Source organism: Schistocerca cancellata, chromosome 6 (genome assembly GCF_023864275.1).
Source record: "Schistocerca cancellata isolate TAMUIC-IGC-003103 chromosome 6, iqSchCanc2.1, whole genome shotgun sequence".
Lineage (NCBI taxonomy): Eukaryota > Metazoa > Arthropoda > Insecta > Orthoptera > Acrididae > Schistocerca > Schistocerca cancellata.
The window spans coordinates 243,724,136-243,751,205 of record NC_064631.1 but is presented as its reverse complement, the minus strand read 5'-3'; the positions used below and the strand labels follow the sequence as shown (position 1 = coordinate 243,751,205).

Here is a 27,070-nt window from a genome sequence, read left to right as displayed (position 1 = left end):
TCCGGAGAAAAAAAATCAGAGGCCTTAGAACTTGAATGCACCTCGTAATGCAACATAATGATGTATAGACACGCTCAGTGCTTGTAAACTGTCCAAATAGCGCATTGCACAGCCTACAGGCCCATTCACAAAACAATGCACACAACGCTTGCAAGCACTGCCCCCCACCCCCCACCCTATCCATTGGACTGTGAAATGACGTGGTCATCAGCTGTCAAACCACGCACAGATGCCCACACGCATGAGGCACGGACATCCCTTTCATACTTGATTTCTGAGAAATTCCTATCCAAATACGTGTTCACCTACACACAGGCACTGACGTGATCTAGCGGGACTGCAGCTGCAAACCGCCGCTGAAGGCAGGTGAAAGTTGCATCTATTTTCAGGTATACAGCCACTGTTATACTGACATCACAGAACTTCAAGGCGCAGCCCACCCCCCATACGCGAGACACCTCCGGACAGCAGTTGTCTTTACCGTTGATGACAGAGTAGCTACAAATCTTCGTAAACCCATCTAAGAATGTTCTCAATCTTATACTCATGTCACGTGACTACGTAAAAAACAAGAACTGAGTCAACCTCAAGGAAATTGTATAGTGTCACAGAAATAGTTAACGCTCGCTTTCTTGATGTCTCACATTCTACGCACGAAAATTCCTATCCTAACTGAACCTGTTTACGAAAATAACGCAGAATAATGTCAAATGCATTATTCCTTGCAGAATTCAAGTGGTACCCACTCCATCACGTGCTACCCTTCCTGCTCTCAACATACGCAAGTGTTCTCACTGCTATGTAGAGGCTCCTATATCCCAGCACAAAGGATGTGAATGAATCAAGCATTATGACTGACTCTTGTCGAATTTACCCACAGAATTACTGTTGTCGTCGGTATCGAAGCACCATCCACCTTTTTTTTTGGGACTTACAGCTGTAAAGTTGCACAGATCGCTAAATTGCTTAGACAGTGGAAGCCGCAAAGTTGTTTACAGATCATCAAATACATACAAAACTCACAAGAAATTATTTACCAGTGTAACTACAATTAAATATTATGATTGCTGCTATAGTCTGACACTGATCCATGTACAGGTAATGTCTCCTCTTAACGGCTGTGCTTGTGGAATGAATCTCAATATCTACAGCACACATAATTTTCCATGTAAAAAATCTCTCACCATTATCAATGTACTGAATCTATATGTCCCTCACGATAGGACACACAGTCATCCCCTCTAGCCATGCCACAACATAAACCACAGTAACTTTAATATGCAATACATACACGTTTTGCACAACATAAGCCACAGTAACTTAACAATATACATATTTTATACAAACAGTCCAATTATCCTTTATATCTGTACAGCACCTGAAAAACTTATTGTATGCCTACACTCACACCGACTATATGTCACGATGCTCCTCTGTCCTAGGGAAGCATTGTCTGCCTTTTCTTTCTTTCAACAGATGTGACATTCAGCAGCAAAAAACCTATTTTACACTAATCACCATATTGCACCAACAACTAAACCTTGCAAAGTGCCATACATATCATCAAATATGGAAAGACACCTACTCAGTTATACTGTCCTCCCACTGGTGCCAGGAGCTTGAATACTAGTGCATGAAACCGATCTCTAACTCAGCAATATATCACCATGTACCTTGTCGATGTAGTAAATGTACAATTGATATCCTCCACCATACAAAATCATACCTTTTACATCAGAAAGCTGCCTGTGGATCGAAATCATTCTCAGAAGTGTTGTGCAAAGACTGGCCTGTTTCCCTAGACACAGACACGTTACTGTTTCTGGTCTGGATGTGCTTCCCTGCTTTCTTTTTTCTGCACCCGTCTCCAGACTCTGCAATTACAAGAACAAATATATTTTCGCATGGTTTGCACACACAGCGAATCTGTTACATCACCGAGATTGGTATTCAGGGGTGGAGATATCATTTTTCATCTCTTTGTTCCTAGTTACTCAGCGGTCTAGAGCATGCTCCACATAGGTAAAGTTTCAGGTTTGTTTAGAAATAATTCCCAGTCCGCATTTTTGGAATTATGTTGCGTGAGTGATCGGTAGGATACCACTGTGAGTTAGGTCCAAGTCGCTCATACCCATCCATTCCCAGGTGCCCTTCTAACCCACTCGTTCAGCCCAACTCACTGCCATTATCTCTGTGTGTCTCTTGTCATTGTCCCCTGTGTCACAGCCACATTCCCCTTTGTTCTGTCCTCCTACTACAGTCACCCTCCTGTTCTCTCTTATTTCTGGCATCTCATGCCTTCCTTTCTAGTACTGCTGTCTGTTCTTATTTCCATATGGAGTGGCTGCACTGTTAGAGGCACCATGTCATGGATTGCACGGCCCCTCTTGCCGGAGGTTCAAATCCTCCCTCAGGCATGGGTGTGTGTGTTGTTCTTTGCATAAGTTAGTTTACATAATGTGTAAGTCTAGGGATTGATGACTTCAGCAGTTTGGTCCCCTAGAAATTCACACACATTTGAACACTTTTTTTTTCTTCCCTTTTCAATATCTATCTCTCTTCCTCTTCCTCATTGTCATTGTCGAATCGTCTGTCTCACACCATTACCACTGTCTATCACCTACTTTCACTTTCACTTTATTCTCTTTATTCTGCCCCCCCCCCTCGACCCCCACCCCCACCCCCCGCCGGGACTGTTTCCTTCATTCTTTTCCTAGCACTATTCTGTCACTGTCAACTATGCTCCCATGCTACAGTGTCCCTCTCTTTCTCTCACACTGCCACTGTCTCCTTTGCTCTTTCTATAGGAAAACCACTGTCTACTATCTTCAAGTAATTATTACTTTTCTGTCTCTCTGCCACTGCAACTGTCTTCTTCTCTTCCAGCATAAAAATGTGCAAATACGTTTGCAAGCCAAAATCTTTGGGAAAATTTTAAAAGTGCCCAACCCTTGTAGTCAGGCTGCCCAGTGGGCAACAGTCAGATGGTATCCCACCACTGCCAGTACAGTCTCCAGATATGTCTTCGCTGGTTATCAGGGCTCGACTGGAAGCGGGACTCTACACTGAAGAAAACTGTTCTTCACTTAGTGAGACGCCAGGCTGAAGACATGTCTGGAGACACCCTGGACAGAGGTAGGATACTAACCTGACAATCGCTTGCCATGTGGCCCAACAACCAGGAGTGGTAGTATGGGATGCCATTTCTTTTCATAGCAGGGTGTGTTTGGTTATAATCTGTAGCATCCTTACAACACAAGGATACATCGACAATATTTTATGTCCCATTTTGTTGCCCTTAATGGGAAGCCATCCTGGGCTTACATTTAAGCAACATAATCCCTTCCAGCACATGGCCACGGTTTCTACTGTTTGTTTTCGTGCTTGTCAAACCCTACCTTGACCGGCAAGGTCACCAGATCTTTCAACAACTGAGAACGTTTGGAGCATTATGGTCAGGGCCCTCCAACCACTTCAGGATCCTGATGATCTAATGCTCCAATTGGACTTAATTTGGCATGATATCCCTCAGTAGGACATTCAGCAACTCTATTCATCAGTGCCAAACCGAATAAGTGTTTTCATAAGGGCAAGAGATGGATCAACGTCTTATTGATTTGCTGAGTTTGTGAAGTTCTTCCTCTTGAATAAATCATCCATTTTTTTTTTTTTAAACTGTAATCATTTGTTGGCCTGTACATCTACATCTCATCTACTGATATCCGTCACATTTGGATGATTCCTTCATGGTATGTTGTTTTCTTCCTTTCCGTTAGGATGTATTTGAAGCTCTTTCAGCATGAATGGATGCGTGCAGTTAATTCACTAAATAAAACTACAAAATACTGTTCTCTTCCTTCTCAAATGAAGTAATGACACGAAATCTTGTTGTAAATTCTGAGTCGATGTATTCTTTGAAATAATTAGGTCAGTCTCATTTTCTTATCTCTTTTCATTCTGATGAATGATGCAGCAAAATACAACAATTCCTGTCTGATTCTATAACCATTTCTAACTACTCCTCAGACCCATTCTCCAGACGATCTCTCTGATTGACGAGGGGAGGTCACGTAGTTCGGATCACGGATTTGCTTCAGACTTTGTACACTTTTAGTAGTCCATTAGGACAATATAATGAGCAAATAGTAAGGTGTACTTCTTAGGTGACTTCAAGGGAATCACAAGAGAAGCTCTCCACATCAATGATGTACCAGTGCATTGCGACCATGAGCACAAGATGGAGGCGGGCATGTGGTTAGCTCCAAAATTGGTGGATAGAGTCACGCTTATGGTTTTTTTTTAAATTGTATTTTTTCCAACACTAGTCATATAATTTCATACATATTACATTTGAAAGGTAATGTGATGCAAAGACATGTGTACATGCTTGAATGTTTACTGAATTGCAATGTTATTTGGTTGTTTAATAATTTTTATTTTTCACAGCGAATACAGGGTGTATCAAAAAGAATCATCTGATTCAAACAAAACCATAACTATTATGTTATTTGAGATATGTGCTTGAACAACGTACTGTTGGAAAGAGCAAAAAAAATTTGGAAATTTGTGGTAAGTTCTATGGGACCAAACTGCTGAGGTCATCAGTCCCTAGCCTTACACACTACCTACTCTAACTTATACTAAGGACAACACACACACCCATGCCCGAGGGAGGACTCGAACATCCGACGGAGGGAGCCGCACGAATCATGGCAAGACACCTAGACCGCGCTGCTGAAAAGAGCAAACTCTTGAGATTTATGTGGTTCCCGCTTGGTACAGCAGTGTGCGCCCAGTTCAGTCCTATTAAAAATAGTGTCTAGACAATCAAAAGTGTTTTGTATTCTATGTTTCGAACAGTGTGGGTCAGTAATAACTGTTCAGCATGATTTTTGTACGAGGTATGCTGTGGATCTTCCTACAGCACAGAGCGTTAGGCCATGGAAAAACAATTCCGAGAAACAGGTTGTCTGTGTAAAGGCAAATCGCTGTGGGTGACAATTTTCTTCCACGCTTATTGTTTGGTGACAAGGCAACATTCCATTTAAATGGAAGGGTGAACTGTCATAATGTGAGAATATGGGGTACGTAACAACCACATGAGAGAGACTCTCCAAAATTTAATGTGTTTTGTGCAGTTTCACGGGAAAATTTGAATACGGCATTGACATATGCCATACATCTCAAGGGGAGCATATTAAACACATATGAAAAGGTATGAAAAAAACTTTTTGAGTATCCCATTCATCAAAAAACAAAATTCATTGTATATGTTTATTAGTTTCAGAAATATAGACGTGCAAAATCCAATGAATATTTTTGATTCACCCTGTATTACAACTGTCGACAAGTAAACAACCAAACACATAAAGTATTCCTGAAAATGTATGTTTGTCTTAATTTCAGAAATCTATTATACCTGTAATCGGGTAAGGAACTGAGAACTGCATTGCATCTGGATGCTTCAATCTGTAGACACACATTTCAAGGACGAGGGACAGGTTTGGGAAGCCCAAGTCAAACACCAATAAACACTGATAATAAAGTAATTCACAATATGTCAGATTAATTGCCAGATGTGCTTTCAACATTACAAGTTCAGAATGACATTTTTCGTACAGACACAGAACTCATGAATTAAAACGGCATCTACTGCATCAAAAGAATGGAATTTTCCCGGATGTACAAGGAATCTTCAGCGCTTCAAAGTAAAAATGAAGTTCGTTGACATTTTGAAAAACTTCTCATCCTTCCTACAAGTTGGATGCAAACAATTCGTAACACAACATTTTCGTAAATATCGGTGCAGAATATTGGCGATGTACGATTGAATGTTGTATAATAGCGTCTTCACGAGAAACAATTTTCTGTTCATTGTCAATCAAATTGTCTGAAAGCGCTTGATAAAGATTTAACTTGCCTACAGAAGTAAAAGTGACATAATATTTGTTGTAATAATAAAAACATTAGTGAACAACTAAAACATTGGAAATTCAATGCAAGTTCATTCAGACACACGTATTGGTTGGTTTGGGGCAAAAAAGGCCCATCAGTCCCTTTTCCCTCATGCAAACAAGGCTCAAGTTAAAACAATTCCCAAAAGGAGTCAGGGAAAGGAAAAGGACAGAAAACTAATGCTGAACTACATGGAAAGAGAAAACAAAAGAAGCTAACTAAAAGGGGAAAGCATACACTAAAAGGAAAAGTAGTGGAAGGTATTAAAAAATGGCTGAGGCTGGCTGATCTCAAAAATGAAAAAGGATGAGCCAGTCACTCTGCAACACACCAAAATCTCCAGTCTAAAAGAGAAGGTGAGATGAACACACATAGGGACAAGAACAACACCAAGGCAAAGAAATACCAAAGAAAGATTGAAGAAGAGTTAAAATGGAGGGGGAGTGGAGGCCTGGGAGAGAATGCCAGATGCCCAACCTTAGATTGTGTGATAAAAACCTCCCTTATGAATAAAACAAAAAAACACCAGCTATTAAGGCACTGTAGCCCAACACCAGAGGCAGGGTGCTGGGAAGGTTAAAAGTCCACTGCAGAGTGGGTAAAATTGGACAGTCCAACAAGACACAGGTGATAGTCATGTGGGAGCCACAGTGACACTGAGGTGGGTCCTCGCGCGGGGGAGATGACCATGCGTTAGCCAAATGTGGCCAATGCAGAGCAAGCAAAGAACAATGGAGTACCTGTGAGTGGCTTGCATGGATGACCACCACACATTTGTGACTCCTTGATAACACATAGTTTAATTGGTGTGCTGAGGGTGTGCTATTCAGTATTCCAGATCGTGAAAACTTTGTGGCAAAGATCAGTCTCCAGCAGGCCAGTCTCCAGAATTGGTTTACTGTTTGCCTGTTTGGACAGACAGTAAGCAAGTTCATTGCCCAGGCTACCAACATGTCCTGAGGCCCAAATGAAGGTCACTGAACATCCACTGTTGCAAAGGGCATAAAGAGACTACTGGATAATCAGTACCAAAGGATGGTGAGGGAAGCACTGATTGAGAGCTTTTAGGCTGCTTAAGGAGTCACTACAGATAACAAAGGACTGCCTGGCATAGGAGTGGATATGCTCAAGAGTGCAATAGATGGCTACTATCTCTGCAGTGAAAACACTGCAGCCAGCCGGCAAGGAGAGCTGTTCAGTATGTCCAAAGTGAGCGTAAGCGAAACTAATAAGATCGTCGGCCATTGATCCATCAGAGTAAACTATTTCTGAGCCCTGAAACTCGCCAAGAATAGAGAAAAATTGCCAGCAGAGGGCCTCAGTTGGAACTGAGCCTTTTGGGTCTTGTGATAGGTCCAGATGATGCTGTGGCTGAGGCATGAACCATGGAGGTGTACATAAGTGGATCTACAGGAAAGGTGGTAGAGGGAAAGTGTCGAGTTCAGTAAGAAGTGACCAGAAATGGACTGCAAGGGAATGCCCTGTTCTGGGCCGCCATTTTGGAAGATGGATCGCTGTGTTAGGAAAAAGGAGACAGTAATTGGGCTGGTGGAGGCACACTATGGATGTGGGTGGTATAATTTGCAAGCACTAGCTTCCGCCGGAGCCACAATGGAGGGACACCAGCTTCCACAAAGAGGCTGTTCAATGGGCTTGTTCAGAAAGCTCCCGTCGCAAGCCAGACACTACATTGGTGGATAGGGTCTAGCAGCTGCAATGCTAAGGGCGATGCTGAACCATACATCCGGCTCCCATAATCAATACAGGACTGCACGAGGGCTTTTTACAGTTGCAGTGGTGTAGGGCAGTCAGCACCCCAGCTGGTGTGGATCAGTCATTGGATAATATTAAGATGTCACCAGCACTTTTACTCAAGTTGGGAAGATGGGGAAGCCAAGTTATCACCCATCTGCCAAATCATTTATGGTATATACAAAGCAACAGTAGTCCTATCACACTTCTCTGGGGCACTCCTGACAATACCCTTGTCTCTGATGAACGCTCATCATTGAGAACAACATACTGGGTTCTATTACTTAAGAAATCTTCGAGCCACTCATGTATCTGTGAAGTTATTCCATATGTTTGTATCTTCATTAACAGCCTGCGGTGAGGCACCATGTCAAATGCTTCCTGGAAATCTAGAAATTTGGTATCCACCTGTTGTCCTTCATCCATAGTTCACAATATGTCATGTGAGAAAGGGGCAAGCCGAGTTTCCCACAAATGATGCTTTCTAAAGCCGGGTTGATTCGTGGACATAAACTTCTCAGTCTCAAGAAAGTTTATTACATTCAAACTGAGAATATGTTCAAGGATTCTGCAGAAAACTGAAGTTAGGGATATTGGTCCATAATTCTGTGGGTCTGTTCTTTTACCCTTCTTATACATAGCAGTCACTTGCACTTTTTTTCAGTCGCTTGTGACTTAGTGCTGGGCAAGAGATTCATGATAAATGTAGTCTAGGTAATCTGGGTTAAGGGGCCAATGGTGTAAAGTACTCTTTAGAAACAAATTAGGATTCCATCTGGATCTAGTGACTTGTTTGCTTTCAAAACTTTCAGTTGTTTCTCTACACCAGGGATGCTTATTACTATGTTGTCCATACAGAAGACTATCCAATGGTTAGGTCACAAAATGTTTGTATGATTCTTCTGTGTGAATTATTTCTTGAACATGAAATTTAAAATTTAAACACATCCACAAATCATTAAGTCTCAGCAGAAAGTGCTGTGTATTGTGCAGTCCTATGGTACAATATCTTGCATTATATATCGAGATAGCATCTGTATTTTTAAACCTCTGCAGTCTCCTTCAATATACTGCACAAACTGTCATTACTACTCTCAGGTGCTCAATATTATTGCAAAATGTTTAGTGCTGTGCAAGAAATATTAAGTGTGAGAGGGCCCCTTTACAGTGTTACAATTTTGAGATCGTTGAGGGTGGCATCAATCTGAAACTGAGAACATTCGACACAAATGTTCTGAACGGTACCAACTTTTAATGATCAGTATTGAAGTCATTGTCACATGTGTGACAGCACACTTGTCCATTTCTAGTATAGTAAAACTCGCTCAAAATGGAATCCCATGGACCTAAAATAATTTTCCAAATTTGGCAAGTTTCCAGATTACACAAAACTCACTAGACTACATAAAATGTCTCAGGTATCATGCACAAAAATATAAATTTATGAACGTTTTTATGTAGTATGTGCAGTCCTGAACAATAGATGTTCGTTTACCATATATTGTACAATAGGACACTAGACTATTATAGTAACTGATAAATAATGCAGCATTTCTCTGTTTTTACACCAACTTTAAATTCATTTATTGTTGTATCTAACACACATTATTCCTACATTTATTTGCTTTACATTTAACTTTTTTGCTACATATCACGGAGGTAAATCTGTATGAATTTCCTTTACAAAACTGTTTTTGCTATGCAGTGTTTTGCACTGTATTATAGTTCCAAGAGAATGGGAGAATTTGCGTGTACTTTAAATTGCATAAGATCAAATACACATACAATAGCTTCTTTGGGAAATTAATTTTTCTAGGGTCATAATTTTGCTCCATTTCTTCATCCTGGCCATCTTCTGTGTTGCGGATTCCTGTTAAATTTGTTGCTGACATAAAAGTGGAGAGAGTTGACAAAAAGTTGTAACTTTGAATGCTGTCATCTGCACTACATGAAATGTTTCGCATTTTAATTCATTAAGCAATTTCTGCTGCATTTCCTTGAGCTTCAATGGCCCCAAATGTGTCTTGTTCTTGAGCTCCAAACCCCGCTCTGCTGAAGCACTTGGTAACACTTTTGGACTTCATTTCCCTTCCTGCCAAGCCAGTTTACTGCACCCAGGACAGAAACAGACTGTGCAAGAGCAAATGCACTTTCTGCTTCTTCAACATAAAGAATACGAGATTGCATTTACAATCACACATAATGGAATTTGAATGTGTAAATAACCACTTGGCCCATTGATTGTGTTGGGAACCAAACAAGTTTCACATTTGATAACTCGACTTTCAGGTGGCAGGTTGCTTTGTCTGTGAAAAGGAAAACTTGGCAATTTTCTGTTTTCATTTTGGCATTCAAGATCCCAGCCATTCTTCCATAAGACCATACGCCATCCATGCCTTTTTATCGCTTCACCATTTGACTAAAAGATTACTGAGGTCTATGTTTTCGAAACAATGCAGTTTTGTCATCTTTCCAATCACCACTGGCTTCCCCTTTTCATGTAATGTTTCCAACAGCAGTACAGTGAGTCTTTCCTTGGACATTTTTCTGCTGGTCCACTTTTCACCTCAAATTGCTAGAGATTTTGAAGGCAGTTCACAAAGAAACAGACACATTTTATCGGCTCTGAACACGTTTTTCAGGTCCCAGTCCAAAATTAGGACACAGTATTGTCTTCTGTTCTGTTGTTAGACTTTCCTGTAGATCCTTAGGTTACCCGCATAGTTCATTCCACATAATGTTGTGCCTACCTCTGAAACTGTCCAGCCTTCCTGTGTATGCCAAAACCCCACGTTTCCAAGCTCTTTGGCACACTATGCAGCATGGGTCCAGACAGAGGTAAGTTACTTCCCCACGCACTTACAAACCATTCCCACATTATTTCATTAATTTCCTGTCTTATTTGCCTTTCTTTTCATTTGCCCATTCCTAATCATCCATTCATCTAGTATCTTATTCTTGTTTCTTAAAGTATCATAAATTTGTGTTTTACCATATTTGAAATGCAACATTATTTCGTGGAGAGTTGGCCTTTCTCACTCGCCTCGATTACCTTAATGTTTTCATTAAGTGTAAGTGTTAGTGACACATAATTTTTGTTCGGCATCATTTTATCACTTAAAGTGCTATTAGTCAACTGAAGTGGACAGAAAATAATGCAGTTAGTGCATTTCTTTTGAGTGCTTGACCTTGCCGGGTAAAACCATTGTTTATCGGAAAAATACTCACCTCTTTCAGAGCACACATTGCAGCAGTGTCCACAGTTGGACTTCAGTGATCCAGTGTGCAGCCCCCTGCATCAGTAATAATGGAAAACCAGAAACCCCAACAAACATAGTGCTCACAAATGAACCATTTCCTTTGATGTACTGACACTACGCATTAACTTGTTTGTTGTCGTACAGAGCGGTGCAGTTTGATGTCCACAACCACAACACATATCCTCTTTTCTTGGTTTGGCACCACTTAACAGCATTGTCAGGGATATATAGTCTTTGAGTTAAAAGTAATGTACTTTTAGAGTTGTGAATAACTTTCTGCATTACACAATGAATTATTAATAAATTTGCATTTCATTTCCACTTCATACACATTCCGCTTTAAAAAAAAATTGCATGTAAAAGTGTATTGAATGTGTCGGGACTAAAATACTTCTACGGTTTGGGCAGATTGCTGACTTATACATGTTCCACATTGATCAAGTTTTACTGTATCTTCCTTGTGACAGAATTGTCATCAGTTGGCAGAAGGAACTGGAGGGGGGGAGGGAATTAGAAATCCTCACATCACCAGTACAGAATGCTCTCCAACAGAAACAGAAGGATAAGGAGAACAAGGAAAACTGAACAGAAGACAGAAAAAATGAACTTCTAGAACAGGAAAAAGTCCTCATTCTACAGAAGGTAAATTGCTCACAGCTTCTCAGTAGTAAAAAAAAAGCTTTGTCCAAGGGGTGAAAGTGATTGTGGTGATAACTGGAACCCAAAGAATTTATTATGTTCAACTACATTTTCATCTAATTCTGACAGCTGGGTTTATCATCTGTTTTTCTTCTGTTGTTTATGAAGAATAATGCTTTAATTTACTCATTATTGAGCACCACCCTACTGATTTCATTCAAGTGAATCACAGCTGAAATTCTTAGTTTTTAGTTCAATTGTTTATAATTGTGTAATTTGCATAAAGTATCATTTCACCTTCATTGTTTAAAGATATCTGTAAATCTTTCACAAGTACCAGGAAAAGCAGAGACCCTAGTAAGCTGCCCTGTCATAACTTAAGCCATAGAATTCTGATAGATACTGCCTCTGTTTGCATCATCTTTTCACTGCTTGTTTTCTTCTTAGTGATCTACATCTATACACATACTCTGCAAGGGTAATTTGTACTGTTACTAGTTATTGATTCTTCTGTTCCACCCACAAATGGAGCGAGGGAAAAACTACTATTTACATGCTTCTCTACAAGTCTGTTTCTCTCACCTTTTTTACATGGTCTTTACATGAGATCTACATTAGTGATTGTAACATCGTTCTGCAGTTCATCACAAATGCACTGCTCTACACTTTATTGATGGTTAAAAATGTCCTCATCCCTCCAGGGATCCCATTTGAGTTCCCAGAGCACCTGTGTAGTACACATTGACTGAACCTACCAATAACTAGCTGCCCTTACTGCTTCAGGAGTTCAAGAGTTCAGCCACCAGACACTCCACATGCAACTGGAGGTGGCATGTTTGTCGCTGTTAGTAGTAGTTTATCCTGTAGTGAAGTAGAAATGGATAGTTCCTGTGAATTATTATGGGTGGAGGTTACACTCAACAACCGAGCTAGGTTAATAATTGGCTCCTTTTACCGACCTCACGACTCAGCAGCATTAGTGACAGAACAACTGAGAGAAAATCTGGAATACATTTTACATAAATTTCCTCAGCATGTTATAGTCTTAGGTGGAGATTTCAATTTACCAGATATAGACTGTGACACTCAGATGTTTAGGACGGGTGGTAGGGACAGAGCATCGAGTGACATTATACTGAGTGCACATCCGAAAATTACCTCGAGCAATTAAACAGAGAACCGACTCGTGGAGATAACATCTTGGACCTACTGATAACAAACAGACCTGAACTTTTCGACTCTGTGAGTGCAGAACAGGGAATCAGTGATCATAAGGCCATTGCAGCATCCATGAATATGGAAGTAAATAGGAATATAAAAAAAGGAAGGAAGGTTTATCTGTTTAGCAAGAGTAATAGAAGGCAGATTTCAGACTACCTAACAGATCAAAATGAAAATTTTTGTTCCAACACTGACAATGTTGAGTGTTTATGGAAAAAGTTCAAGGCAATCATAAAATGGGTTTTAGGCAGGTACGTGCCGAGTAAAACTGTGAGGGACAGGAAAAACCCACCGTGGTTCAACGACAAAGTTAGGAAACTACTGCGAAAGCAAAGAGAGCTTCACTGCAAGTATAAACACAGCCAAAACCTCTCAGACAAACAGAAGCTAAATGATGTCAAAAGGTAGTGTAAGGAGGGCTATGCATGAAGCGTTCAGTGAATTCGAAAGTAAAATTCTATGTACCGACTTGACAGAAAAATCCTAGGAAGTTCTGGTCTTACGTTAAATCAGTAAGTGGCTTGAAACAGCATATCCAGACACTCTGGGATGTTGATGGCATTGAAACAGAGGATGACACGCGTAAAGCTGAAATACTAAACACCTTTTTCCAAAGCTGTTTCACAGAGGAAGACTGCACTGCAGTTCCTTCTCTAAATCCTCGCACAAACGAAAAAATGGCTGACATCAAAATAAGTGTCCAAGGATTAGAAAAGCAACTGGAATCACTCAACAGAGGAAAGTCCACTGGACCTGTCAGGATATCAATTCGATTCTACACAAAGTATGCGAAAGAACTTGGTCCCCTTCTAACAGCCGTGTACCGCAAGTCTCTAGAGGAACGGAAGATTCTAAATGATTGGAAAAGAGCACAGGTAGTCCCAGTCTTCAAGAAGGGTCGTCGAGCAGATGCGCAAAACTATAGACCTATATCTCTGACGTCGATCTGTTGTAGAATTTTAGAACATGTTTTTTGCTCGAGTATCATGTCGTTTCTGGAAACCCAGAATCTACTCTGTAGCAATCAACATGGATTCCTGAAACAGCATCATGTGAGGCCCAACTCGCTTTACTTGTTCATGAGACCCAGAAAATATTAGGTACAGGCTCCCAGGTAGATGCATTTTTCTTGACTTCCGGAAGGCGTTCGATACAGTTCCGCACTGTCGCCTGATAAACAAAGAGCCTATGGAATATCAGATGAGCTGTGTGGCTGGATTGAAGAGTTTTTAGCAAACAGAACACAGCATGTTGTTCTCAATGGAGAGACATCTACAGACGTTAAAGTAACCTCTGGTGTGCCACAGGGAAGTGTTATGGGACCATTGCTTTTCACAATATAGTGTCGGAAGTTCCATGCGGCTTTTCGCCGATGATGCTCTTAGTATACAGAGAAGTTGGAGCATTAGAAAATTGCAGCAAAATGCAGGAAGATCTGCAGCAGATAGGCACTTGGTGCAGGGAGTGGCAACTCACCCTTAACATAGACAAATGTAATATATTGCGAATATATAGAAAGAAGGATCCTTTATTTTATGATTATATGATAGTGGAACGAACACTGGTAGCAGTTACTTCTGTAAAATATCTGGGAGAGTGCATGTGTAACGATTTGAAGTCGAATGATCATATAAAATTAATTGTTGGTAAGGCGGGTACCAGGTTGAGATTCATTGGGAGAGTCCTTAGAAAATGTAGTCCATCAACAAAGGAGGTGGCTTACAAAACACTCGTTCGACCTATACTTGAGTTTTGCTCATCATTGTGGGATCTATACCAGGTTAGGTTGACGGAGGAGATAGAGAAGATCCGAAGAAGAGCACTGCATTTTATCACAGGGTTATTTGGTAAGCGTGATAGCGTTACGGAGATGTTTATCAAACTCAAGTGGCAGACTCTGCAAGAGAGGCACTCTGCATTGTGGTGTAGCTTGCTGTCCAGGTTTCGAGAGGATGCATTTCTGGATGAGGTATAGAATATATTGCTTCCCCCTACTTATACCTCCCGAGGAGATCACGAATGTAAAATTAGAGAAATTCGAGCGTGCATGGAGGCCTTCCGGCAGTCATTCTTCCCGTGAACCATACGCGACTGAAACAGGAAAGGGAGGTAATGACAGTGGCACGTAAAGTGCCCTCCGCCACACACAGCTGGGTGGCTTGCAGAGTATAAATGTAGATGTAGATGTAGAACAAGACACAGAACAACTGATGTGGGCACTACAACGATATGAACATAGAGAGAGTCAGTCAGCACTGCTCCACGCATTTATAAGTGTGAGTTGTCAACAGACAGCAGGGCAGAGATCGTGCCACATGCAGGCATCCCACAGGTGGCCTCCATCGTCCAGTTCACACTGATACAGTTGGTGGCCGATTCAAGCTCACACATGAGGTGATACCACACTCAGCGCATTTACACTCACATGCATTAGTAGAAGGATACAGCACACCTCTCCTTCGTGTGAAGCAGGTGCCCAGGTGATGGAGGAGACATCCAACGATAGATAAATCCATCTGATCCGGAGTGGTGGCAGCTTGTGCTGACACAGGGAGTGGGACAAGGTGCCGGGCAGGCACCAGAGCATAGGGCCAGAATGCATGGGGATGTAGGTATGCCCAAAGGCAATGGGTCCACTGGAGCCCAATGGCAGCATCAGAAAGGAGGGTGCTATCACCATCTTTGTTTGTCAGCTGGCAGGTCCCAGTGCAGAGGAGACAGGGCTGGACCCACTGGCAACAATGGCTGAGGTGATGATGGTAAGGGGCCCAGTGTAGGTGACCTGACAAGAACAGCAGGCATTGCCAATGGATCCAAGGATGGAGATGGACAGGCGCCCACCAGGAAGCTGGAACCCCAAGGTGCCACACATGAAGGAGGCAGCCAACGGGACAGAGGCGGCTCCACAGCAGGCAAAGATAGGCTCAAGGCAGAGGGCAGTGGGGTGGGCTGCAGTGGCAGGTTCACACCTGTGAGCCAGTAGCTTCTGGTGGCAAATGGGAGTACAACTGGTAAAAGTTGTAGGCCACCAGCCTGTTAGTGATATGGACATCACAATGATGGTGTCTCCAGAGGTGGACAAGAGTGGCCAGTATCCACTTGCACCAGCAACCAAACCCTTGTGCCTACAGTAGTGATTACAGTGTGAAGAGCCAGATGAACCAAACCACGGCACGTGTGGCACAGGCTGCAGAAGGTGGAGGAACATGTGTGGCTGCCAGCAATCAAACAACTCAGCTTGGCTCTGCTCTCCCATAAGCATGAAGCAATAGATGCTCAGTAAATGAAGAAGGGTATTGTCCAGTGAAAAATCCACAACAACTTTTTCATTTGGGACTTGAACATATGCAGTAGTCCTTCTGCCTTGGCATTTGATAGAGGATGGAATGGCAGAGCTGTAACATGACAAATGCCGTAACAGGTACATACAATCGGAAGTTATGAGAAACTAACCGGGACCCATTATTTGAAACTAAGGTAGAAGGCAACCACTCAATAGAATAAACCACAAAGATATCCAAATTGTGACCGCAGCTGACATCCAAGCAAACTGAAGAATGTAAGGGAACTAGGAAAAGGCATCCACAACCAGGAGCCAATAGGAATTTAAGAAGGGACACATGGATGCCGGGGAACAGGCCAGGGAGACAGGGACATCATGGGAGCTGCCTGTTGTCAGGCACACTGCTCACAAGCTGTGACAAAACATACAATTTTGCCATCAATCTCTGGCTAAAAAACATGTCTCCTAGCTAACAGTTCAGTGTGCAGAACTCCCCAATGGCCCTGTTGGAGAAGGAGTAGAACCTCACGCCGTGGCATGGTGGGAATGACTACTCTGGGAGAGAGGTCTTCCACTGACAACAGTAAAACACTGTGAGACACAGAGAGGTGACACCATAGGGAAAAATAGTTGTGCAGAGGGTCCAAAGGCCATCCCAGAAGTTTATCTGGCTAGCCCTTTTGAACAAACCAAACCACCTGCCACAGAATGGGTCAGTGGCAACAGCAGGTCATAAATGCGAAACCCTCAACCACGGCCTGTGTTTTAATATCAAGACAGAAGCAAAGCAATTCTGCACAATCAAAGTCAGGATCAGGACCCCACAGGAAGATGAGACAAGACGTCTGCATTGGCATGTTTAGACATAGATCGAAAATGGTTTTCATAATTGTAGTGAGGTGAGAACAGCACCCATTCTCAGGCAGGCAAGGAAGTGTGAGAGTTAAACAAGGAAACCATGGGTTTATGGTCAGTAATATGGTGGAAGTTGAAGCTACACAAAAAACATGAAATTTCTGGAGAGCATACAACATGGTAAGAGACTCTTTTTCCATCTAAGAATAATGCTGCTGTGCCAAAGTGGGAGATTTACAAGTGAAAGCAACAGGGCTTTCTGAGCCATTGGTATAGAGGTGCACTTGGAATGCATTGAGGCCATAGTGTGAAGCATCAATTGCCAAAACTATGTGCTGGTCCAAAGAGTATGTAGTTAAACAAGGGGCTGAGAGTAGTTGGGATTTCAACACTTGAAGAGCACCTTCAGAATCCAGGCTCCAGCAAAACAGTACATTCTTGTGCAATAAGGCATGCAACATGTGGGCCAATGTGGCTACCCTACCTAGGAAGGCCTGAAGCTCCTTCATGCAAAAATGTAACAGTGGAGATGTGGTCTGGCAGATGCAGCAAACCCTGAATAAACAACAGAAGATAGAAGGTAGAAAAAATTGAGATTTTGTGAGGTTACACTGAAAGCCTGCCAACTGTAAGACATAAAACAAAGTGCACAAATTTTTCAAGTGATCAGCCATGGAGGAGCCAATGACAACAATGTCATCCAAATAATTAATGCAGCCAGGTACATGCATAGCTAGTTGCTCTAAAAGTCATTAGAAAATAGCAGAAGCTCTAGCCACACCAAAAGGAAGGCACAAATCTTGATAGAGACCAATAGGATTATTCAAAACCAGTACCTGCCGAGACTAAGCATCCACATGAACCTGCAGATACACCTCAGACTGCCACCTGATATTTTCCCCAACAGCTCCTCCTGGTGTGGGAGAGTATATGTATTGACTGCACACTGACAGTAGTACCAAAGTCACCACAGAGGTGAACTTTCCCCAACGGCCTCCAAACTACAACCAATGGAGATGACCAATCACAAGCCATAACAGGTTGCACCACCCCTAGAGATTGAAGTCTGTACAATTCCGCTTTCACTTGACCTTTCAGGGTGACAGGAATTGGACAAAAATGAGGCTGAGCCTTTGATTTCAAAGAAATATGAGCAGAAAAATTCATAGCACACCCTATACATTCCAAATATTCCTCACAGTGTTTCCAATTGAGAATGCAGTACCTGATCAGACAAAAGGTGAACGGCGTCAGTGACAAAAAAATCCAAATGTTTGAAATGCAACCATCCTGAACAAGATCTCAAAACTGGCATCAGCAACCATCAAAAATGTAATGGAGTGAACCACTGACTTGTAAGAGGCAGATGCTGTAAATTTGTCCCAACAGTATGATGTTCTGTTAGTCATAACTGACCAGCTTCTGCCTGCCCAGTGTCAATGGCAGTGGGCCTAAACTCACATAGGTTTGAGTATTCAGTAACACCACTGCAGCACCTATGCCAACCTGTAGCCAGAGCACTTGGAGAAAAACACTTAACTCGATAAACAACTTGGGAGAAGTCACAAACATTGGAGTCACACAATTTACAGCCATGCTCATACCCCGAGCAACCTTCAGCAAATGACACACGGAGAGGATATGACCTTTCATCTGGCAAGCATTACAAGTATCCCAGTGCTTAGGGCACACTGAACGTTTGTGTGGGACAAAACATAAAGGACAAGACAGAAACAGAGAATGCTGTCACTGGCATGGTCACAGCTGCTTGGGCTAGCCTACTGCTGCTTGTTGGTCTGGCCTTGGTCTGCTTGACTTAGGGCCCACATGTTTACGGCTGTTGCTGCCACTTCCTCATGTAAGCCATCTGTCATCATAATGTGCACATCCTGTGACACTACCACCACATCACCCCACACTTCAATTTGATCACTGGCTGCCTGAGAAACTTCAAAAGATTGGGCTATTTGCAAACGTTCTGCCAACAGGGAGTTCTCACAGAACAAAGGCTTCTGGTGCTCTTCCTTGTCCAGAGCTAAACAGATAATTGTGTTGTGTACCACAGAGTGTGCATAAGAGTCATTATGGGCATCAGTAATGAACTGACACTTTTGGCTAAGCTCGTGAAGTTTGGCTACCCAGGCCCAATATGACTGGTGCGGTTTCTTGTGGCATTGGTAGAATTCAACTCATGCTGCAATGTCATGCTTTTGTTTGTAATGGTAGTTGGACAATAAACTGCACATACAATCAAAAGTAACAGCTGCTGGTTCTTGCAAAGGGGCAAGCTGACTCTGGTTCAAATGGCTCTGAGCACTATGGGACTTAACATCTATGGTCATCAGTCCCCTAGAACTTAGAACTACTTAAACCTAACTAACCTAAGGACATCACACACATCCATGCCCGAGGCAGGATTCGAACCTGTGATTGTAGCAGTCGCGCGGCTCCGGACTGAGCACCTAGAACCGCTAGACCACTGCGGCCGGCCTGACTCTGTAATTCATACATTTTAGGTGGAACCCACAAGAGGAAGACGGCTTTGCACTAATTCCAGTCTGCCACACCAAAAGCCAATAAATGCTCTGTGAGTATTTTTTTGTGAGTATCCCGAATGGTCATGGGCTTGTCCTCTTGCCGGATGCTCTGGACAACGCATGAACGTGAATGCTTTACCTGCTGGTGATCACAATGTATCCAAGGCAACCCACAAGCTTGGTGGTAGCGCGCCAGCCTTTCATTTTGGGGGCGAACCCGCCAGGGTCCCAACACAGCCATTGTAGTTTCATGATAAGACATACAGGGAACAAACTGTCAACAGCTGTTATTTCATGCACAGAAAGTCTTTTACAAATTGTGTCAGCCCTGAAAAGGGCCTTTTTGTAGCAAGGACATTGTTCAATCAAAGAAGGTGCTCAAACTGGCGACCCTCTGATGCGACAGATGCTCGGGTCCATGTCCTACAAGCACCTCTGCCAATTACCCAGCCATCTAAGAGTTCATTTAAATATCTGCACACAGCACAACTGTTATGTGCAGGTACCCCATCATGCTGCCAACACATGTGTAGCAATATGTCCAGCGGAACATCTTCCAGCAGGTTGGGTAGAGTTTCTTGCAAAAATTGAAGGTAATTAGCTGCAGTTAGTCGAGGAGGTAGACAAACTGGCTCAATCAGATGGTCATCCACAATGCCTGCCCAAATGTTGAGCAAAAATTGTTCCTTGTGTCCATGGACATATGTGACGTAAGGATTTCCCCTTGCTCAGTAATGGAAGTTTTGAGTGTTGTAAAAGCCACCCCAATGGAAGGTGTACTTGTTAGTAAAAAACACAATGGTGGGGAAGTCAGGATCTCATGCAAAAGCCACAGAAACCACCGGCAAAAACCTAGCCTGTGTTCATAGTCTGCCAAAGGATTTAGGTCTTGGATAGGGTGGAAACCAAATGAATGCTGGCCATCAACCCTCAAAACCTTCCAAACTAACCAATGAGTGATCCCCATGTCATGTCCAGACACTGAAGTACTTGTCGTAGGTGCTTCCACAAATCACTCAATAACAGTCTCTTCAAATGCAGCATCACCATGATATCTTGCTAATGAGCCTGTTTCGCCAAGTTGTCGGTGAATTGCTGTAATTGTTTGTGGGTGTGGGTGGCATCCTGCTGTGTACCATTCCTCATATAACTGTTGAGTTTCATGCGCGTTACTGTTGGTTAGTCCACAAACAAAAACCTTATCTCATTGTTCTTCAAACAAATACTGTGCTGCCATGCTTACTGTATTACTAAATCGCAGGTGACATGTGTGTGCTCCAAAGTGAAGCTTACATGTGAATGCCTCTGATGTGAGGTAGAGACAAACAGCAAGACCTATTCAACATGTGTGCGTATCACATTGGGGCAGTGACAGGGTGAGGGACATTTGTATGTGTGAACTGACAACCATAATGCTGCCCTTCAATGCAGGGAAATCCTTTGGCCAGTCGGAGTGCATGGCGCAAAGTTTCTGTAGTTTAAAAATGCTGCATTGTCGACCTACACAACATTAGTAATTTTTGGAGAAAAATTGGCAAAAAATTTTAATTCTGGGTAGTTGATGCCAGTAGGACGGGTTTCTTTTGCCTCTGTATATGTCTGCTTGTGTCTGTATATGTGTGGATGGATATGTGTGTGTGTGTGTGTGTGTGCGAGTGTATACCCGTCCTTTTTTCCCCCTAAGGTAAGTCTTTCCGCTCCCAGGATTGGAATGACTCCTTACCCTCTCCCTTAAAACCCAAATCCTTTCGTCTTTCCCTCTCCTTCCCTCTTTCCTGATGAGGCAACCGTTGGTTGTGAAAGCTAGAATTTTGTGTGTATGTTTGTGTTTGTTTGTGTGTCTATCGACGTGCCAGCACTTTTGTTTGGTAAGTCTCATCATCTTTGTTTATATATATATATATATATATATATATATATCTAAAAACAAAGATGATGTGACTTACCAAATGAAAGTGCTGGCAGGTCGACAGACACACAAACGAACACAAACATACACACAAAATTCAAGCTTTCGCAACAAACTGTTGCCTCATCAGGAAAGAGGGAAGGAGAGGGAAAGACGAAAGGATGTGGGTTTTAAGGGAGAGGGTAAGGAGTCATTCCAGTCCCGGGAGCGGAAAGACTTACCTTAGGGGGAAAAAAGGACGGGTACACACTCGCACACACACACATATCCATCCACACATATACAGACACAAGCAGACATATTTAAAGACAAAGAGTTTGGGCAGAGATGTCAGTCGAGGCAGAAGTGCAGAGGCAAAGATGTTGTTGAATGACAGGTGAGGTATGAGTGGCGGCAACTTGAAATTAGCGGAGATTGAGGCCTGGTGGATAACGGGAAGAGAGGATATATTGAAGAGCAAGTTCCCATCTCCGGAGTTCGGATAGGTTGGTATTAGTAGGAAGTATCCAGATAACCCGGACGGTGTAACACTGCGCCAAGATGTGCTGGTCGTGCACCAAGGCATGTTTAGCCACAGGGTGATCCTCATTACCAACAAACACTGTCTGCCTGTGTCCATTCATGCGAATGGACAGTTTGTTGCTGGTCATTCCCACATAGAATGCATCACAGTGTAGGCAGGTCAGTTGGTAGATCACGTGGGTGCTTTCACACGTGGCTCTGCCTTTGATTGTGTACACCTTCCGGGTTACAGGACTGGAGTAGGTGGTGGTGGGAGGGTGCATGGGACAGGTTTTACACCGGGGGCGGTTACAAGGGTAGGAGCCAGAGGGTAGGGAAGGTGGTTTGGGGATTTCATAGGGATGAACTAAGAGGTTACGAAGGTTAGGTGGACGGCGGAAAGACACTCTTGGTGGAGTGGGGAGGATTTCATGAAGGATGGATCTCATTTCAGGGCAGGATTTGAGGAAGTCGTATCCCTGCTGGAGAGCCACATTCAGAATCTGATCCAGTCCCGGAAAGTATCCTGTCACAAGTGGGGCACTTTTGTGGTTCTTCTGTGGGTGGTTCTGGGTTTGAGAGGATGAGGAAGTGGCTCTGGTTATTTGCTTCTGTACCAGGTCGGGAGGGTAGTTGCGGGATGCGAAAGCTGTTGTCAGGTTGTTGGAAGCATTACACCAACAACCTGACAACAGCTTTCGCATCCCGCAACTACCCTCCCGACCTGGTACAGAAGCAAATAACCAGAGCCACTTCCTCATCCTCTCAAACCCAGAACCACCCACAGAAGAACCACAAAAGTGCCCCACTTGTGACAGGATACTTTCCGGGACTGGATCAGATTCTGAATGTGGCTCTCCAGCAGGGATACGACTTCCTCAAATCCTGCCCTGAAATGAGATCCATCCTTCATGAAATCCTCCCCACTCCACCAAGAGTGTCTTTCCGCCGTCCACCTAACCTTCGTAACCTCTTAGTTCATCCCTATGAAATCCCCAAACCACCTTCCTTACCCTCTGGCTCCTACCCTTGTAACCGCCCCCGGTGTAAAACCTGTCCCATGCACCCTCCCACCACCACCTACTCCAGTCCTGTAACCCGGAAGGTGTACACAATCAAAGGCAGAGCCACGTGTGAAAGCACCCACGTGATCTACCAACTGACCTGCCTACACTGTGATGCATTCTATGTGGGAATGACCAGCAACAAACTGTCCATTCGCATGAATGGACACAGGCAGACAGTGTTTGTTGGTAATGAGGATCACCCTGTGGCTAAACATGCCTTGGTGCACGACCAGCACATCTTGGCGCAGTGTTACACCGTCCGGGTTATCTGGATACTTCCTACTAATACCAACCTATCCGAACTCCGGAGATGGGAACTTGCTCTTCAATATATCCTCTCTTCCCGTTATCCACCAGGCCTCAATCTCCGCTAATTTCAAGTTGCCGCCACTCATACCTCACCTGTCATTCAACAACATCTTTGCCTCTGCACTTCTGCCTCGACTGACATCTCTGCCCAAACTCTTTGTCTTTAAATATGTCTGCTTGTGTCTGTATATGTGTGGATGGATATGTGTGTGTGTGCGAGTGTGTACCCGTCCTTTTTTCCCCCTAAGGTAAGTCTTTCCGCTCCCGGGACTGGAATGACTCCTTACCCTCTCCCTTAAAACCCACATCCTTTCGTCTTTCCCTCTCCTTCCCTCTTTCCTGATGAGGCAACAGTTTGTTGCGAAAGCTTGAATTTTGTGTGTATGTTTGTGTTCGTTTGTGTGTCTGTCGACCTGCCAGCACTTTCATTTGGTAAGTCACATCATCTTTGTTTTTAGATATATTTTTCCTTCGTGGAATGTTTCCTTCTATTATAACTATATATATATATATATATATATATATATATATATATATATATATATATATATATATATGTGTGTGTGTGTGTGTGTGTGTGTGTGTGTGTGTGTGTGTGTGTGTGTGCGCGCGCGTTCACATTCATAAATACTAGGAGCAGGAGACAGCAGTTCACATAAAACACACTAACCTTAATCTTTCAAAGATTCATTCCAAACAAAATAAGATTCCATAAATAGAGATATATGGGCATAACTGTGTTATTTATTCCTAAGGGAAGAAATAGTTGCATTTGTGAAGTCTTCTGCTTCTCAGAGATGCACCGTCACCATGTAACAAACTCAACTATTGCAGCTAGAAAACGCTTCACAAATCCAGACGCTTACACCCAGGTTGCTAATGATCTGTTCTTTATCCAGCACTAATAAATCTTTTCACTTTTCCATCAGACACTGCTAATTCCTACTGGCTGCTTCATTTATCAACTAACAAAGTACTGTGGTCCACCTGATGACTAGTGTAGCTGGTTACATTTGCATTGGTATGTGCCATAATTAATTAATCACCCATTGCATATGCATATAACATTTTATCTAAAGCAAATGAATGATAACTTGAACATCAGAGCTGAAGAAACAATTGTTTGCTTTGAAGCAGTGATTTCTTTAATTTCCTTTGGGTTGAAATTAAAATAAGATATTTGCTTATTATCATAGGTAAGCACTAATATACAGTGGCAGCAGTGATTGTATGGAATAGCAGAAGCATAATAATTGGTATTAATGCCTACTTATAGTCTCTGCAGTACAGATAGTACTTGGGCAGATGGTTTTTTTAAACAGCATGCATATTCACATCACATATACAGTATTATGATGATTTTCTGTCACTACATTATAATGATGTTCTGTCTAAAATTGTTTAGTTTCTTTCATTTTCTTCCCTCTGATCTTTCATCTTAAGCTTACATCATGTTCCATTTTTGTGTTATTTGTACACGACATTGTTTTCACCAATTTTTGTGTTAGGCTTACATTTGCAACATGTTATTCTTTTATTTACAGCAAGTGACCAGTAATTATTAATGTGTGTTGTTATACTATAAATGTAACTGTCTTTGGTTTTACATGTCATTTGTATGTCAGTGTGGAAAATAATTATGTTATTTATACAAAATCAAAGATGACTTGTCAAATAAGCAAAGTGCTGTTGAAAATGATGCAGAAGCTAAATGAAGCATATAACTTTTATGTTATGTCAACTCTGTGTATGAGTAACTGTATTGCTATAGTTCACATTTTTTAGACAAAAAGAATGCTAATCGATGTGAGTAATCAAAGGAATTATTATTAGAATTTGCAGTCTTTACCTATTTTTCAATTTTGTATTATTGGAAACTGAGTTCAAACACTGTAATACTTATATATTGTATGCTCTAGAAAATATGATTTGTTATTTTCCAACTCCTCACATTCACTGCCACTCACACTGTTTTGCATTTACAGTGGGTCGGAAACTGGCCAACAGTTGTGGCTGCAAGTTCATTGAGACATCAAGCGGACTGGATCATAATGTTGATGAGCTGCTCGTGGGTATCTTGGCCCAGGTTCAGTTGAACCCACATCGTGACCGCCACAAGCTACGCAAGGACAAGAAGCTGCGTTCCAGTGGCCGTCGCTTGCTCAGACACCTGCTGGGCATTCGTCGACAAGCCAGATCATGTGAAAATCTTCTGGTACTATAGTTCCAATGACAATGATGCTCACATCTGTGGTGTCATATAGCCAATTGCAAATTTCATGAAGTCTTGTTTTGATTTTGTAGCAATTTCATAACGCAATGTTGGGCAACATACACCAGGAAACATGTGAACACCACCAAAAACAAAATGGCACCATTGAGGATATGTGGTTCTCTCACATATGAAACTGATAAAGAATGAAAGCATATTACTCAATGAAAAATATATTATTAACATCAATAGAGTTTGCAAATGAATAGTTTAGCCAGCATTATCAGATGTCTCATCATTTCAGTGTCTGTTAATTCACAGGACCTATATGTACCATAATTCTTATTATTTTCCATCTGTCATGTAAAGAATGTGTACAAATTGACCCACCTTACACTGAAATAAGATTACACAATGACATATATGATCTTTCGACAATAGTATTGGATGATACACTTTACACAGCAGGTCCTAGAATTTTCTTCTGTGACCTGCTTCAGATTTTAATGGCATTCAGTAATCTGTACAATGGATATAAGAAGTATATGAGACATAGACCTGTAATGAAATGTGGTCCGTCCACAATACGGGTCCATCATATTACAGTAGCATGACGTACATGATAAAAAGGAACGCACACACAAAACTATTTTAATAGGAAACCTGGCTTAAATTCAATACAGAAATAAGCTATTTGATAAGCCACTTATTTCTTACATAAAACATGTTAAAAATATTTCATGCAAATAGAAATAGAAAAAGACTTTACTTACTAGAAAATAAGATATCAACAAAAACTAAAGATTAAACAAACATAATCTTGCTGTATTAAGGACTGCTTCATACCACAGAAGATAGAAAAGAATCAGATGAGATGACACTAAAAGTGCGTATAAGGAACCATCCAGGCCCAGAGTATACAGCACAGCATAATGAGAGAGACTCTATAGTGAAATATTAGCAACCAGTGAAATGCTCGAGTCTCATGAGATATTGCAGAAAGGATCAGAAGCCTGAGAGAGTAGTGAAGAACAGACTGAAAATAGAAGCATTGGCAGAAAGCATGTGCAGGGACAGGGGAAAGGGGAGAAGGGGGAAGTGGGAGAGGGGGCATAAAACTTAAAACTTAATAGCAACACAGGAAAAGAGAAGGAATCAGAGCAAAAAGCACTTCTAGAGAAATAAAAGATAGCAAAAGATAACAAATGAGATAAATGAAATCCAAAGAAATGTAAATTCATTTCAAAAGTTTATTGCACAAAAGAATAGTCTGTTATTACATGTTGGGATCTTTGCCTATAAACAAAAGAGTTTTTTATGCTATTTGTCACATCACCACAAAGAAATTTTATATATACCATAAAAATGATGTCATTTCCATTTGTCTTTCTTTTACTAAAAAATTCGAAATTTTAGTTCTTTTTTAATCTTATTTTGTCACTCAAGGTCTTCCTTTTCTTTAGAGATAATGGTTTTGAATCTGTAACAGCAATGAACATGCTACTCCGCCACATAAACTTTGTAATAAAATCCACTTAACCAACAGATTTCAATGCTGAACTTGTCTTCA

General features: G+C 41.9%; 1 protein-coding gene across 1 annotated transcript in view; it reads left to right on the top strand.

Annotated features, from left to right (window-relative positions):
- Nucleotides 1-26,573, top strand: part of LOC126191322 (GTP-binding protein REM 1-like) — a 677,336-nt gene extending 650,763 nt beyond the window's left edge. The window contains exon 4 of the mRNA XM_049932151.1: nt 25,274-26,573. Coding sequence (XP_049788108.1) covers nt 25,274-25,512 — 239 coding nt within the window. The 3' untranslated portion in view covers nt 25,513-26,573. The remainder of the gene's footprint in view (nt 1-25,273) is intronic.
- The last annotated feature ends 497 nt before the right edge of the window (nt 26,574-27,070 follow it).